The 16,143-nt window shown below is 37.2% G+C and overlaps 1 protein-coding gene across 1 annotated transcript in view; it reads right to left on the reverse strand.

Moving 5' to 3' along the window:
• Window positions 1-778: 778 nt before the first annotated feature.
• LOC115444809 (protein unc-80 homolog) overlaps window positions 779-16,143 on the reverse strand; it is a 30,362-nt gene continuing 14,997 nt past the window's right edge. The window contains exons 30-64 of the mRNA XM_037441131.1: window positions 15,604-15,760; window positions 14,787-14,955; window positions 14,452-14,544; window positions 14,218-14,366; window positions 13,992-14,111; window positions 13,678-13,790; window positions 13,354-13,513; window positions 12,986-13,215; window positions 12,584-12,809; window positions 12,241-12,427; window positions 11,834-12,003; window positions 11,438-11,686; window positions 11,132-11,261; window positions 10,845-10,985; window positions 10,473-10,666; window positions 10,007-10,152; window positions 9,574-9,768; window positions 9,202-9,397; window positions 8,694-8,912; window positions 8,433-8,578; window positions 8,079-8,244; window positions 7,572-7,733; window positions 7,111-7,314; window positions 6,723-6,839; window positions 6,377-6,511; window positions 5,585-5,708; window positions 5,218-5,430; window positions 4,715-4,899; window positions 4,190-4,355; window positions 3,699-3,890; window positions 3,376-3,498; window positions 3,173-3,286; window positions 2,364-2,560; window positions 1,851-2,038; window positions 779-818 (exon numbers count right to left, since the gene is read on the reverse strand). Coding sequence (XP_037297028.1) covers window positions 779-818; window positions 1,851-2,038; window positions 2,364-2,560; window positions 3,173-3,286; window positions 3,376-3,498; window positions 3,699-3,890; window positions 4,190-4,355; window positions 4,715-4,899; window positions 5,218-5,430; window positions 5,585-5,708; window positions 6,377-6,511; window positions 6,723-6,839; window positions 7,111-7,314; window positions 7,572-7,733; window positions 8,079-8,244; window positions 8,433-8,578; window positions 8,694-8,912; window positions 9,202-9,397; window positions 9,574-9,768; window positions 10,007-10,152; window positions 10,473-10,666; window positions 10,845-10,985; window positions 11,132-11,261; window positions 11,438-11,686; window positions 11,834-12,003; window positions 12,241-12,427; window positions 12,584-12,809; window positions 12,986-13,215; window positions 13,354-13,513; window positions 13,678-13,790; window positions 13,992-14,111; window positions 14,218-14,366; window positions 14,452-14,544; window positions 14,787-14,955; window positions 15,604-15,760 — 5,716 coding nt within the window. The remainder of the gene's footprint in view (window positions 819-1,850; window positions 2,039-2,363; window positions 2,561-3,172; window positions 3,287-3,375; window positions 3,499-3,698; window positions 3,891-4,189; window positions 4,356-4,714; window positions 4,900-5,217; window positions 5,431-5,584; window positions 5,709-6,376; window positions 6,512-6,722; window positions 6,840-7,110; window positions 7,315-7,571; window positions 7,734-8,078; window positions 8,245-8,432; window positions 8,579-8,693; window positions 8,913-9,201; window positions 9,398-9,573; window positions 9,769-10,006; window positions 10,153-10,472; window positions 10,667-10,844; window positions 10,986-11,131; window positions 11,262-11,437; window positions 11,687-11,833; window positions 12,004-12,240; window positions 12,428-12,583; window positions 12,810-12,985; window positions 13,216-13,353; window positions 13,514-13,677; window positions 13,791-13,991; window positions 14,112-14,217; window positions 14,367-14,451; window positions 14,545-14,786; window positions 14,956-15,603; window positions 15,761-16,143) is intronic.

Genomic DNA, 16,143 nt, shown 5'->3' on the forward strand with positions numbered 1-16,143 from the left:
ATCGCTACTAAGTAAAAGTGATCGCTGACTGGCCGCGCCGAGCAGTGCAGTACGCTCGGCCGAAGATGTGCCAGACTCGCAGCTTAGAGAGCTGATAAGAAAGAAAAAATACACTTTACCATGTCAGCCACAATAAGTAAGTAACTAACGTATTTTGTTGATTTATTACAATAAGACCGTCATTCGCTAAACATACAATAAAAAAGCTCAGATAGGAAAAATAGTTTCGTAATAATTTATTTACTGTCTAATTATTGTTTAATTATGTTTTATTTGCGGAATATCTTTAGGCTAAATACGTCTGCAAATGCAGGTACTTGCTCAAACTCTATTAGAATGTTTATTTATCCCACCCCAAAACAAGTATTGGCTAAGATATCAGGTGGGTAAAAACATACGAATAAAATATTTTGGCTGTCCATAATCAAATTAGAGTCGCTTCTCCACAATATAGAGATGTAACTATTTAAGTAATTTATTGTTTTATAAAAAATATAAAATCGTGAAGATATTTTAATCGCTGCTGATGGGTGTGGCATATTCCCTCTCCTTTTTGTTGATAATAAAAAGCTGCAGACGATTGATCTGAAGTTAAAATATTTATCTATGCGAGTAGAGCTCCACGTAACGCTATTAAATTTTAAGACTTTTAAAGATAGGAAAGAAGACGAAGAGGCGGTAATAGAACCGATATGAGCCGTGGGGTACATACGAAGGAGTGTTTACCGTCGGGGCTGGCGTGCAGGGTTGCGCTCGGGGAGCGTTCCGCCGCGCCACCTTATGACTCCGTCATCGACACCTGCAGGCTGTAGCTCTCTCTGTAACATACCAGGATAACTTGTATACCGGTAAAGTGCAAGGGAAAATATATTTATGTTTAGTTAGTATCATTTGTGTGTTGAACTATGTAATTAATTATGTAGTTTATCAAGTAGACACGAAAAGTTTAAAAGGATTATTGGCCTATAAATGGTCGTAATAGCTTCGTTTACGCAGTATTTGAATGAAGTTTCTCTGTTTTGAGGCTCTTCCTCGAGAAAACGGTTTTAAGTATTAGTTCCACACATTTGCGGCGCTCAATTCGAGTGGGAATATGTAGAGTTTTACGAATAATTGCTTTAAAAAATAATTTTAGGTCTTTTTGAACAGTTGAAATTGCCAAGATGTTAATTATTGAATTTTATTTTTTAATAGTGTTGAATTTAAATTAATATAATGTGTACTTTAAGAAGAGATGCACGGAATCAACGATTTTAGTAGCATTTTCATTATATAATTAATGAAACTAAGTATATCCATATTACAAAAAAAATTAAACAACCATGGTGTAAAGATTTTTTTTCCTATACGTATTACAAATTTCGAATAGATACTTCTAAAAACACGGTTAGCGCATCGTTTTGCTTAGGAAAATAACTTAAAGCTTAAAATAAATGTTGTTTTTACTTTATAAAAATTAAAAAAAAAACGAAAATTTAGATATTAAATTAAAAATGTATACATATGAGTACGTAATATAACACTTAATAGTTGATGTGATATACAAGACAACACCAATTAATACTACCGACATAACGTGTTCATGAAGACAATTTGTTAGTGAATGAATGTTTTGTAAGTCAATCCTATTATGGTTTCGTTAGATACGACTTTGCATGTCTGTATTGGCAGCATTTTGTCGTAAAAGTTCATTTCGATGTGAGATTTGAAGTGTTATGAATGACACAGATATATGTGTTTTATTATGTATGAAAAGACAATGACACAATGTCGCCAACTGTCTGCAGTCGGTTACGATTTCATGCACACACACGGCTGCATGCACAACAGTTTGCGGCATGTCTATTTACTGGCGCGGCAGTAATGCTAGCCTGTATCCCGAGGTGGAGGAGGTCTGCGAGATTTCGCTGTCGTAGGAGGTGTCGGTGTTGGTAGCGGCTGGTAGCAGGAATGGTGGTTGCGACCACGCGCGCCGGAGCGGCGTGCTGTCCGCGCCCGGCGACGACCCCGAATCCGACTCGAACCGAGCCAGCGACGGCTGCACACAGACATACATAGTGCTTCTCAGAATCTCATTTACATAAATAAACAACATTTCTGTGACAATTTATTCTGACTATATGTATATACAACAATATTTAACCTTCTTGTGATATAGGTCACGAATTAGGTAGAGCCGATTAATCAAAGCTGATTGTTCTAGCAGATTTTTATAAATTGCACGTTAAAAAAATTGTTTAAAGATTTCGTTCGCTTTCATCACGATACCGATTCATTTGTTATAATTTGCACAAGATCATTTGGTTAGCGGCTTGCCCGTTTCGTTAATTAGTAGAATAAAATATGTTCATATGGGTTATTACCTCAGGCTTCGCATGCCGGCTGCGTCGGAACTTGAAGGTCTTTTTGGAAGGTCCGTGTGCTCGCTGCAGTCGCGGCTTGTCACCATCGGGACTGTCGGTGCGCGTCTCCTCCATCCCCGCGCAAATGCCCCCAGGACTAGTGCCGCTCACACGCGAATCAGGCGACATTGGGGATAATGGAGTCATGGATGTTTCACCTGGACATTCACTAGTGTTACGACGAGAAAGGTCATAAAGTCTAGTAAAGGCTGGCAGATACACTTGGGACATCGAAAGTGATATTTTTATAGCTAAAAGTAACCAGGAAGTGAATGAGTGTGATAATATTTGATTACTGTAGCCCATGAAGACTCACAAGCCATAGAAAAAAATTGCACTACCGAGACTTAACGTAAAGAACAAAAGAGAGTGATATGTAGTCATTGGCCAATGTTATTGACTAATGATTTGAATCATTCTACTTACTTAGGTATAAAAAAATAAGAATAAAATAATACATGAAACTTTGGTATTAAAGACATTAAAGACAAACATGACATTAAAACATTAAAGACAAACTCTTAAAGGAAGCATTGTAGATGACTCAGTTTTATCATACTTTGTTGCAGTATATAATATGTATATACATCTAGAAAAAAGAAGAATCAGACGCCACATCAAATAGATTATCTTTTTTTATTGAGTTCGACGTGTGATTTCAACAGATAAATTGAAATAGGTCTGTAGTGACTACTCAGAAATAGGGTCGTAATTGTTTTTATTGATACTATTTAATTTATTCGAAAGAATCGTAGGATACTTTATATTACCTGATGTGAACTTGAACTCTACAGAGGGCACGAAGCGCAGTTTTGTTTGAGCACTAACATACGACGGGGTGCTAACAGGTGGTTTCGAGTCAATCCCGTAATTGTTTACAGATCCTGTGAAATAACTAAAGAGTATGAGCATAAGAATTAACATTTAGTTCATACATAGTACATAGATAAGCCAATAATGCATTTTACTTTACCGACGTTAGAGTTGCCATTGTTTGTATTATTATTACAGTGATCGCTCTGCCGACCGTTGTTGTTCAAACCGATTTCGAATAGCGGCAATTGCTGGCTCGTTGTAGAACTACTCGACAGAGATTCTGTAAATTACAAGATATTATGTCTAGCTATAGATGTACTAGTTATAAAATATTGATGTGATCTCCAAGAGTCTATATGCAATTCTATTTTATATTGCTGGGTATACCACGCATAATACTATAAATTTAGAGCATCCAAGCGCTTCTTTTCATCCAATTGTGTATAACTTGATAACAAAATAAAATTGCACTAAAGTTACCTCTCTGGGCAGTAAGAGGTGCGGAGGGATGGTCGGGGGTGCGTGGGATACCACCTGCGCCAGCGCGACCCACTAGCATGGATATTAGCGACGGCCTGTGCTGTTGGTGTTTGTCTTGTACGTTCGAAGGGCGAGGGAACACTTCGGACGAACGTTTCCCACCGGCCTGACCCAGGTTTTCCGAGATTTGGTCTGTATAAATTTTAATTGATTCACTTTCATCGATAGAGCGTAAGTGTTGATTATTTAATAAGATAACGGTAATTAAATAGAAGGCCATACATATCCTATGAATCAATAAGCCGCCTTAATATTAATAGTATTTGTATATACCAATAAATTGTATAATAATATTTCACATATTATTTTAGTAGATATTCGAAATTAAACGATAGGCTCTCCCCACAAAAAATCAGCTCGGAGTTGTACGCGTGTTCCAGTTGCGCCTGTATTCTTTCTGAAATAAAGTCTTATGTATTATGTATATTTACCGTATTTGCACTGGTCGTGAGTGTCCCGCAGCGAGCGTAGCTCCCGCGCTAGGTCGGTGAGTAGTGCGCCGCGAGCTCTGGCGGCGGGCAGCTTCAGTCCGCGCACACGCTCACGCACCACGAACTGCATGTGCCGCTCGTTGTCGCCGATTGGTGGTTGGGACAACTGACATTGAAAGGTACAGGTGTAATTTTAATAAAGACAAGTACAATTGTCGACAAATTCAAATAGTTAACTGCCGCGCTGGTGTATTACATGCCATAATTTTCGTAGAAAAGATACAGCCAATCATACCAAAATGGAATTGGATTGTACGCGATGATCATAAATTTTGGATTTGAAACCTCCTTGTGGTGTCCGTTAATAATTTCAAAATACTTGAGTTCACATTATAAACTAATAGATACACTGATATTTTCCTTGGCGAAGATCCCCGTCGACTGCAGCATGTTTCAATAGTTAATTGCTACCGGTAAAGTCGTCGTAAATGAATCTATCAGTTATTAAAGTTACAATTATCTCACCTTATGGACAATAAACGGCTGTAACAGTATATAGAGCGGCGTGCGGTAGGTAACGACGTGTTCGAGGAAGTCCCACAGGTGGTGCGCGGCCTCGTTGCGGCGGCCGAGCTCACGCATGGCGCGCGCGATGCGGCCCCACTCGCCGCACAGCTCGCTCGAGAAACACGCGCACACTACCTTCAGAGCTGGGAAACAGTTGTGTGTATGTGTTTTTTATAGATATAAGTAAATATAATATGGTGGTAAGTAGTCATTCGTAAACATCTGCAACGCTAGGGAAGTTTTAAGTGCATCGCCTACCTATAAAGGCTTGGGGTAGGTATTAGGGAAAAAAGATTTAACGAATTCCATAAACTTACAAAATATTCTCATAAGATATTTACTAATTTTATTACTTAACTTGTTCTATTAAAAAATGTAATAAAACATAGTGACAATTAAAGGAATGAAAAATATTCGTTTGTAGTAAATGTTTATCTCCAGCGCTCGTCAAACAAACTCACCCAAGAACGCAATCCTATACAGCTGATTGGAGAGTCTGGTAGTGTTCCTGGTGTCGCGGCTGCCAGTGAAGGTGAGAGAGTTGGCGCGCGCATCAGCCGCGTTGAGCTTGGCGTTGACCGCCGCCACTTGGCCGGGTGGCGCCGGCGGGCATAACGCGTTTAACACTACTGATACCAGGTAACTGACGTCTGACTGGCGTAGGGGAGGAACGTCTGAAAGGCATAAGTAGACGATATGGTGGTTACTTCTGAAGTAAGTGTCTTATGCTTTGGCAGCTATGACTGGTTAGACTTGTAAATAAAATAGTTTGTATTGCAAAAGATCTTAGAATTTATGTTTTATTGACGAAAGACCTAAATACGATACCTTTTCTGCCACTCCCGACTCGCATACATAGCGGCATAAATAAATTCATCAACATGTTTTCGGTCTTTTCCGCCGTCGGGAATATAGCGCTGCCTCCGCACATTTGCTCTAAGGAGTAACTATCCTGTAATATAGAAAGTATAAACATATTATAGTGCCTAGTAATAATATCTTCTTTTGTCAAATGCTAATGTCTATTTTTATATATAAATGTTTTCTCACTAACGATACAGTTATATTATCACACTTATTCACAAAATAATATATATCAGCCATACTTGCCCATAGAGACTAAGAGGGATTACCTTAGTTAAAGACGTCACTTTCGAAATTTATGAATTTCAGATGTGTCACGATTCGTCGGCAGTCCGCCCAAAAAGTAGTTAATTTGAACACAATTGGCACGTTCCATACCCAAATAGGCTATCGCCGCTTTTAATTTAAATTCAAACAATGCATAGAGACTAATCCGCTCTACCTAATAAAAAATAGCCTTCTGTTAACTGAAATCAATATATTTTGGTATCATAAGACAAAAACTTTAGGAAATACTTACTTATAGCGTCAAATTTGATATGAGTCAAGTAGCCTATTTGGACGGCCTGTCAGCCACAAAAGTAGCTTAACAAATTACACAATTCAAATCACCTTTATTCTTTTATGTTCTTATTGAAATAAATATTTAGGAAATTTTATTAAAGACGTTTTGAAGTTTTGAAATTATTTCGTGCTTAACTGTACATCTGCAACGAAGATTGTTCGAGGTATTGTCAATCGTGGCATAGTAATTACCCCAGTATTGATGACTTGTAGAGCAATGAGCAGAACAACAGTACTGCAAAAATGAGGAGGTGGTGGCTGAGACATCAATGCTGCTGTAGCAGACGATAAATTCTCTCCGGTATTATTATCAGATACTATTAAAGCCTGTGGAAATATGATTTTTGTTAAATATGTTTATTATGAATATTATGGAATTAATTTTGTAAAAAGTGGTAGTGTTAACCAAGCAGTTATAAGTTATTTGCAGTATGATATTATACAATATGCTATCCATTTTGATAGCTTGAAGAGTTTATTAAAACTAGGAGGAAGTATGGTTATCACTAGTGGTATAAATTAAGATGTTAATACTAGCCTGTACTGTGTTAAGGAGTGTTTTCATTTGTGGCCAATGCATTATGTACGGACATCTTATCATTGTTTCGTAAACGCCTTTTAGCAGTTCCGCTGCAGAATCCCAATCGGTGTTTCTCTGTAAAATGAATTTGCTATGATTATAATTTTAGTGAATAATACTACGATCATCATTGTCCTGCCGCTTCGTCGATAAATTTTTACGACTAGCCATTTTCCAGTTATCAATAGTCTAGGAAATCGACTACTTAAACTCCTTCTAGTCTATTGCCTTGATTAATAGCTCTGAAAGTCACCTACAATTATAAACGTATAAGAGTCCGGACTAAAAGGCCACAGGAATGATCACGATTTTATGGATATTTTAACAAAGCTAATCAATAACTTACTCGTATGCCAGGTTTCTTAGCTATCTTCAGGAACACTTTATCAAGACGTCTCAAGATCATGAGCAGGGCGGCGCGTAGGGTATCATCGGCCCAGTCGCCCACAGGCAGAACTTCCTTCATGTACCTCTGGAGACCTCGACATGCCATTGATTCCGGGTCGTATGGCGATACTTTGAGTAACGCGTGGGCTATGTCTGCCAAACGCTGGAAACATATTTTTACCTAAGTTAGGGCTACATATGTATATTGATAGCTGTAAGAACGCTTCTGTAGTATTATTATAATAATTACTTTTATAAGTTTGAATTGTTGAATATTATCCTGGTTAAATATGTTGGTGTTTATAAACCTTGATAATTACTTACTTCAGGTGGCCCACTTGGTTATTTATCTACCATCTGTTATAAACATAAAATAAATTAAAATGCCCTGTAATCGATATCCATTTAAAAATCACTTACAACATGCGATTTACTGTCCAGCAGTTCCACGGGCTTGCCCTCACTTCCACCGCTTCCTTTAGAGCCGTTGAGTTCCAGTAGTCGTGTGGTGGCTCGTCCGATGAAGTCACCAACCAGTGATAGTAACACATCACGAGGACGACGGTATTCCGCGCGGATCAGCTAACAATAACAAATAATACCGTGTTTATTTGGAAAACATGTAAACTTGGTATGCAGTCATGATTGGAAATAGTTTGAGAATGAAGTAAATAACGAATCATGTAGCGTAGTCTCATGGATATGGAAAAATAACTACTAAATATAGTTTGCGTGGAATACAAAATCATCGTACGGATCCATTACTACAAGTAAATAATTATAAATACCTAAGTATATTACATATAAGTAATAGTGGCTCAACAACTCAATTTACATTTTCTTCTTACGATACAATATGTAGAGATCAATAGCTTATAAATAGACACGTTTATTTTTGAAATTTCTATTCATTTATCACGTTTATACCTCAGAATCTTCAGCACCGGTATATTCGGGTGGCGGCATTTTGGAATTGTCGAATTTTGAATGCGATTCCTCGAATGCTATAATGGTGGCAGCGCCCGTGCGTGGCCCTGTTCTTTGGGAGGAACCTTTATGTTCTGGCGAGGTTCTGTATGGGCCATTATAGGATCTGAAACATGTATAGAGGATTGACAAATGAAACAGCTATCTAACATAATTATATAATATGGCATTGCCAATGGTTGGATTAATCTTCATACTGTACCTTGTAAAATAAAACAAAAGTATACAAAGTTCTAAAAGATTGCGTCTGTTTAAGATTTTTATATTATTCAAAGATAGACATAATGAACTTACTTTGATAGTCCTTCACAATTATTGATAAGAGTTTTGATAGCTATCGCCAGTTGTTGAATGATTTCTTTCTCTGTCTTGCCTTCTCTGTTATACGTCGGTAGTTGGATTTGCTTGACGTAACATGGCAGGATAGCTTCCAGTATTATCTATTGGTTTAAAATTTAACTTTATTGTGATATTTAATCTTTATACCAACATTCAAAATTAATTTAGTTGATAATTTTGTGTTAGCAAAATGTCAACAATGTCGTTATGACTTACCAACATTTGATATCCCCTCATACTCTCAGCTGAATAAGACACCACCATCACACACAAACTGATGCAGTCCAGTACATTAACCATTTCTTCTTCATCTCGATAGCAGAAGTCTATGGGTTTTAACGGCTTTTCCTCCTTTATTAGTTCCGCTATGTGAAGCGGGTCCGGTGACGGTGTTTCAAGGCTTAGAAGTAAATTGAATAGACAGCTAGATTGTACCTGGGAAGAGATGGGAATAGCAAGATGAGAAATAAGTTGTCGAAAATAAGAGAGTTTTTCCTGTTCGTGACATGTATCTTATGTAAAACATTTATCGTTTGTGCCATATAGAACAATGCCAGAGAGTATTTTTACTTATTCGTCTACAATTTACTTTTACTACTTTTTGGAAATCTATTTAATAATATATAGATATCCCATAGAAGTTCATTGCTGGCAAATGAACTTTTACGGGAAAACGTAGGGCAAAAAATCATTACGAATTCATAGTTATCATATTGATCATTACCTTACTTGCATCACCGTAAGTTGCTTCTTCGTCTGTATCCAATATGGCGGATACCGAGCCAAACATTTGCAAAATAAATGGTTTTCTGTTCAGTAAGTAAAACTGCTTTACTGCGTACTCTATTGTTGTCGTCACGAGCTTGTTTGTTTGGAAGTTTGAATATATTTGGAGCAATGTTGGCATGATAAGTAAATAGCTGAAAAATAATAGTTAATATGATGAGCCACTCAATGCATAACGATAAATTGTAGTTTGTAATATACGATAGTCGGTAGCTGAAATTACTTTTATATGAGAAGGTTATTTGCGACCTAATGAAAACAAATAATAAGGCAATATTATTATCTAAAATATTCTTTATTTCCTACGTACCCATTAGTAGAGAAAATACTTTTAAAGTTAGACGCAGCATTAACATAAGTCGCTATGACGTATCTCAATATCAAAGCATCTTCGCTATGTAACATCAGGGCGCCATTGAGCACGTTTAGGAATAAATGAATATCCCTTGATGATGTAAAGTTACCAGCCATGGCTTCGAACATTCGAGCTATGAGTCGGACCCACCTGCAATAAGAAATTTTATGAAAACAATGTTGGGTATTAAATGGATTTATTTGGTTAACTAACGTAGTAGGAACATTTAGATAATTTGTTAACTGAAACTAGAAATTATTATATCAAACAGACACACAGATACCCTATACCCATTATTTTAAGTATCTAAATTTTAGATGGCAGTCGATATGTTACGTTTTAGAGACATGATAGAATTACCACATGATGGTTTTAACATTCTACGTACATAAATTTGTGCAGGACATCCAGCCCTAAGAGTGTGGTACCAAGCGGCCCGCGGCTGTAAAGACCTAGGTCTGCCTCAAGCGCTTTGCGAGGAAATGATGGCAGCTTCATTAGTTCATCGTGCAGAAACACTACACGTTGGACAACCTAGAAATACATTACATACAACGGGAAGTTTTTTATACAGAATACGGCAAGACTTACTCTAAAAAATATTAATAATTTTGCAAATATTTTCATTTCGCCACTGGGTGTGGTGTTGAAGTGGTGATTTGTCATGTAAATACTGCTTTGTTAGGATGTTGTGAAGTAGTAGGTACTTGTAGTATTCATAGAAAAAGTATATACATACATACTTACAACCGATATACACCAAAATTTTAAATAGAAACGAATTCTGTGTTATTTCAAAATAAATGAACTAACAACAATTTTAACAGTTAATTAAGAATAAATATTTGCCATACCATGTCTACGTTTTTGAGTATAGCCCAAGTAAGCAAGACCTTTCCGATTTCGATGAATTTGAGCAACAACTCTTGCTGTTGCAATTTGTTGAATGCTTCTTCTGGCTCCATGTGCACGAGCCCTAACTGAGGGTATTGAGATCGTTTGAAGAAATAATGATCGCGCACGTAGTTCTGCGGATTGTGGATTTGACCTGAAAAGCATGGTAGAGTTGTTGAAAATCAATGACTAGTGATCTCAACTCCTAATGAGATAATATAGAATGTGGACCTATTTCACTATGAAGCTATTATTGCAATTACGATTGAATAAAATGGAATTCATTAAGTAGCCAGCTATTATATTTTATTCAAAATTAAAGGAATACCTACGTGTTTTAAAGTCAACAAGAAAATATTCGTGATGCATGTTTTCTGGAATGCTGAAGAAATCTAAAGACTCTTTCAAAATTTGTGAAAATATTGTATCTTCTTGCACGGGGAATTGCGATGGAATACTGCCTTCATTGTCAGCTGGAAATTTAATTATAAATTTAAATAAACCATATGTCATGGCGCAAGCTCTGTTAACTGTTTGCCGAGAAATACTACACGACTGTGGCAGTAATAGTGTAAGTTTTAACATGCTGATATATCATATTGTACTCATGTAAACTCACAAGGTCCGTGAACAATGATTTTCTTCGCGGCTGGCACATTAGCTGTTAACAAAATGGATGCATCGCATTGCTCTTTACGCAAAATCTGTTTCAAATCTTTGAACATTATTCCGTGAACGCTATGTACCACCTAAAATAATAAAATGTGGTTAAAATTTAAAACTACAGTTAAAGCAAATAAACAAGCTCTATAAGCGATATTTATTGACGCTCGACATTTGAAACATCTGAGATTTCAAGAGCTTTTTAACAGTATTCTGAAGGATAAGTTTCCATTCTTAATCTTACTAATATTGCAACACTAACCATCCACAGTATAGACAAAGCGGCACCAACAAGTCTCTGCCCTTCTTCATGTGGACTCCTCACATAAAACATGACGTATCCTATAATATAGTTGTAGAGAGCGAATGCAGCTTGCTGCGGCAGTCGTGGAATAAATCGAATCAGATGTCGAAGAAGTTTGAACATTTCATCTTGGTGATCACGAGTCAGACGTTCTAGTACGTGGCGAAGGAACAAAGCCGAATCTTCAACGAGACATCCCCAGATCACCTGTACAAAAATATTTAAAACTTTCTGATCAGAAGACAGGAAAAAAGGATGTGAATAGGTAAAATTTTCTTTGAACTAAGGTCTCAGTGTTGCTATGAAAACAGAGTTATTTGAACATTTTTTAAAAAACGACAACTTAGTAAATACCTGGTATGCGACTTCGTAAACCGAACAACCATCCCTTGATACCGCTGCGTCATCTAGCAGAGAAACAATTTCGGCCACAGCAGAACATAACGTAGACGGGAATAGAGCTGAGGCCACTTGAGTGTGATGGGAACCGCGAACTCCTTCCACCATCTCCTCATCAGCTGGAGCTGCAATTTTTTTTATATGTATATATAATGGAAGTGCCGTTCGGCTGATATATTTGCTTAACAAGAAGATTAGCCAGCAAAAAAGGCCAGAAGATTAAACAAAATCACAAGTAAAATAATGAATAGTATCAGTCCTGTAAGCTATGCGTACTATCCCAATGCCAGAAACGGGCCTTTTCTATATAAGGTTATGTCTCTATGTAACCGTACCCCCCTATGTATATATGTCTAACTTACGTTCAATATGGTCGTCAGCCACGTGGTCTAGTGCTGGCTCCCTCGCCGCTTGCCTGGTTATCGGAATGGTGGTGATGAGAAAACTCTCACGCTCTGCGCGTTTTTTGTCATTACGTTGTTGCAGTGCGCGTTTTATCGCCTCCGTCTGCTGCTTCTTGCGGGTTTTTGTTGCTGTTACTAATGATCGCTGTGTGGGAAAATATATTATCAACAATTTCTTTTAATAGCAGCTGCTATTTTAATGAATGTAATATTGATATTAACTCTGTGAAGTAGAGTCGAACATTATATTTATTAGTTTCAATAAAATATGTTGTGCAATTGTTAATAATGAGAAACTTACATGTCGTTCCTGATTCAAAGTCATTTCCATATCTTTGTCCTTCACTTGCGGACTCCATGGTGGATCAACAACAGCTAGAGACTCAATTCCAATTTTAGGAGAGGGTAGTGTAAATTCGATGCCTGGCGGAGGTACTTTGAACGTCATAGATGCGCCTTCCTCCATTCGCGGCCACACTTGGTATCTGAGCTTCCACATTACTTGAAATCTTAGTATTGCGTTGATCCTGTGATGCGATATGAAACATATTGACAAATGTATTACGTTGTTCCAATCATTAGTATATAAACTGCATTCATTCTAATTAAATAGTATTTAAAAAAAATGGTTGCCCTAGTTATCGATAAGAAAATATACCAACTCTATCGATAAAAATCTTTAAAGAAAACTCCTAAACTCTACCTGACTCCGGGGTCGGCGTGTTTTAGATCGTTATGCATGATTTCAGTAGCTGTATGCGGTGCTTTAACAGCTGCCAGTATGAACAAGGCAGCGGCGCAAGAGCTCAGTTCCCGGTCTGGCTCCAATAGCAGCTGCCACGCAACCGGAGCGCTTTCCGCGAACATTTCCTCGCTCATTGTGGTCGCGCCTTTTATCAAAGTTGCTAGGGGAGTATGGAATGCATCGCGGACCTGTTTAGTAATAAAAATGGGCATAAATGTTTATCAATGGCAGAACATATAAAAAATAAATATTAGGTTTCCTTGGGACTAGCTGCACAAAGAAAGAATATATGTTGCTAGGAAAAAGCATATGATTAAATTACTTACCTGTCCTTTTAAATATTTCAATATAGCCGGAGGTTCCGGCGGTGGGTAGGGCATAGCGCCTGGCCTAGCCACGGGCGGCATCTCCAGATGCGGCAGGCTGTGGTCCACTACCGCTGCCCTGTACGCTAGCCCTGCGCTCTCTATTACCGACCTGTCAATTCTGTTCCACGCAAATATGCTGTTAACCCTTAAAGAATTTTATCACCATAACTAACTCAACTACATGACCAAATAAGTTAATTACTTTACTGAAAATCACAACCACATTTGATATTGGATCAAATTTTAATGCTAAATACTGATACATAGTAAATTGAAACTAACCTGTCAGTTGAATGCTCAGAAGGTTTGCGTGTGCGACGTCCACGACGAGCTACACCTACTCCTTCTTCAGCACTTGTTGTATTTATTTCAGGTCCAAATTTCTCTCCATAAATCTACGCAAATAATTATAATATTTATGATTTTTCAACAACATGTTTTCGACGAATTCTTATGACTTCTTTGTAACTTGTTGCTGTTATTAAACATAATAATATTTGTTCAACAAATTTTGTAATTTTGTCAATTTCAAGGTAATAAACATCATAAATTTTGGTAACAAGTTGACAACGACGGCGAAGAATATATTTTTATACCTTTTGTACGGATTTCATAAGACGTATACTAGCGCGCATGTTACGTCGGAAGCAATACGGATGGCAGAAGTTTTGGTGGCAGCACACGTAGTTGAACGAGTTCAAGAACTTCACCATTACCTGTTGCATAAATAATTATGTAACTATGAAATATGAGTAGGTAGGTAGGTAGGTAGTAGTAGGACCATTTCATATTAAATGGATAGCTTCAACAACATCATCTTACTTTTAGCCAAGGGAAGCCCTTGTTTGTATCCGGTGGGTCAGTAGAGTTGCTGTCGGGGCTATCTGGAGGATGATCATGATCGTCTGATAGTACTCCGGGACTTTCTTCGCCACCGCTATCAACTTCATTTGGCATTATTACTGTTCCACCTAAAATATTTATATGAGCAACCACATACAATACACCAGTGCAATAAAATATGATAAGTTAATATCAAAGTCTTAAAAATCATACCAGCTCCAGGATAGACTTCAGATGTATCACTCCTGTCCGATAGGGAAGATACTTTTCTTCTACTTTGTATGGAATCAGATCTTCGGTTAACGACTGCCAGCAAATAAACTTAATAATTTTATAAATCTTATTATTTATCCAGTTATTAAATAGTAAAACATAATAATTAAAGATACTCGTAGTAATTGGATTGTCAATTTTGATTGATACAGTTAAATATAACTATTTAGAGTTATTGGTTTTTATTATTTGAGAAATAAGTGCAGTGTTAATATCACCATCTGCTTAGATCTAATTAAAATTAAAATTTGAAAAACAATTTATAATCATCTTACATTCCTCGACATCTCTGTTGTCTTTCTGCCTCAGTTTGATCGAGCGTCTTTTGAAAGAGCCATAAGCGGAATGCGCCTGTTGTGTGTTGCGTCGAGGCATACACGCTTTACCTCGGGATCCCAGTCTACCCTTTTTGTCATCTACAGCTGTTGGGATGGCGTCTGCTAACTGTAAAATCTTATACTATAAATATTTGTAAATCATTATAAAAACATGTCCAAAACTTCATTCAGGAAATGTTGATAATAATAGAATTAAACACTTTCATTCTTACTTATGCTAGTCAAAGTCCGCCGTCTTGCCACTTAATAAGGTTTAAACTAGGAAACCCATAGGAAACCAGTGATATTTTTGACAGCTATTTAAGCTATCTAAGCGGCTATAGCCTAGTTGGGTGTTGAACGGACTGCGAAGACGAATAGGTTCCCTGGTCGCGCTGGTCCGCAGGTTCAAATCCCAAGTATACACAGGTGTGACTTTTCTAAAATCATGTGTGTATTTCTTTGTGAATGTATCGTTCGCTTTAACGGTGAAGAAAAACATCGTGAGGAAACCTGCACATCTAAGAAGTTCTCTATAGGAATTTCGAAGGTGAGTGAAGTCTACCAATCCGCACTAGGCCAGCGTGGTGGACTTAGGTCTAATCCCTCTCAGTGGTAGAGGAGGCCCGTGCTCAGCAGTGGGCAAGTATATAATACAGGGCTGATATTATTATTTATTATTATTATTATTTAAGCAATTCTTAATCACCTCTTAACGCTAAAACAAGTTTATAAGTAAGACTGATTATTACAAATTAATCAATTTAGAACTTACAGTGACATTACTTCCTCCGGAAACATTTTCAGGTTCATGGAGAACAAAGGATATTTTTCTTTCTGTCTCAGCGCCTGCGATCGATTGCAAACTCTGCGCGGAAGCTTGTGAATGTCCCATACTCGATAGAGCCATACTCCAACGACGGTTCGCCTCTCTACCATACAAATAATATCTTAATAAATAATTATATTATCAAAATAAATGGTTCTAGGGGAGGGTCGCAGCTATGGAATTAGCCTCTATGTTGACACTATTCAATCGAGTTTGTTCATAATATTCTGCATGCCAATGTAGCAAAGCGATTTTAATTCGTTATCTAATTCCAGCTATACTATTTTTATATTATTTTAACTATTGGAAAAATTTAATTTGGAAAAAGTGTAAAGTCATAAATCGTGTGGATTTTAAATATTTAATTCACGTTAAAGTGGACTTCTTAATGTCATGCATGTTATTTGTGCATAAGCACTTATTAATGCATCTTATTATTGTTTAGTTATTAAAATAAAACCATTGCAAAGGTAGCACAGGCAATTA

The sequence above is a fragment of the Manduca sexta genome, chromosome 21 (genome assembly GCF_014839805.1).
Source record: "Manduca sexta isolate Smith_Timp_Sample1 chromosome 21, JHU_Msex_v1.0, whole genome shotgun sequence".
In the NCBI taxonomy this organism is placed as follows: domain Eukaryota; kingdom Metazoa; phylum Arthropoda; class Insecta; order Lepidoptera; family Sphingidae; genus Manduca; species Manduca sexta.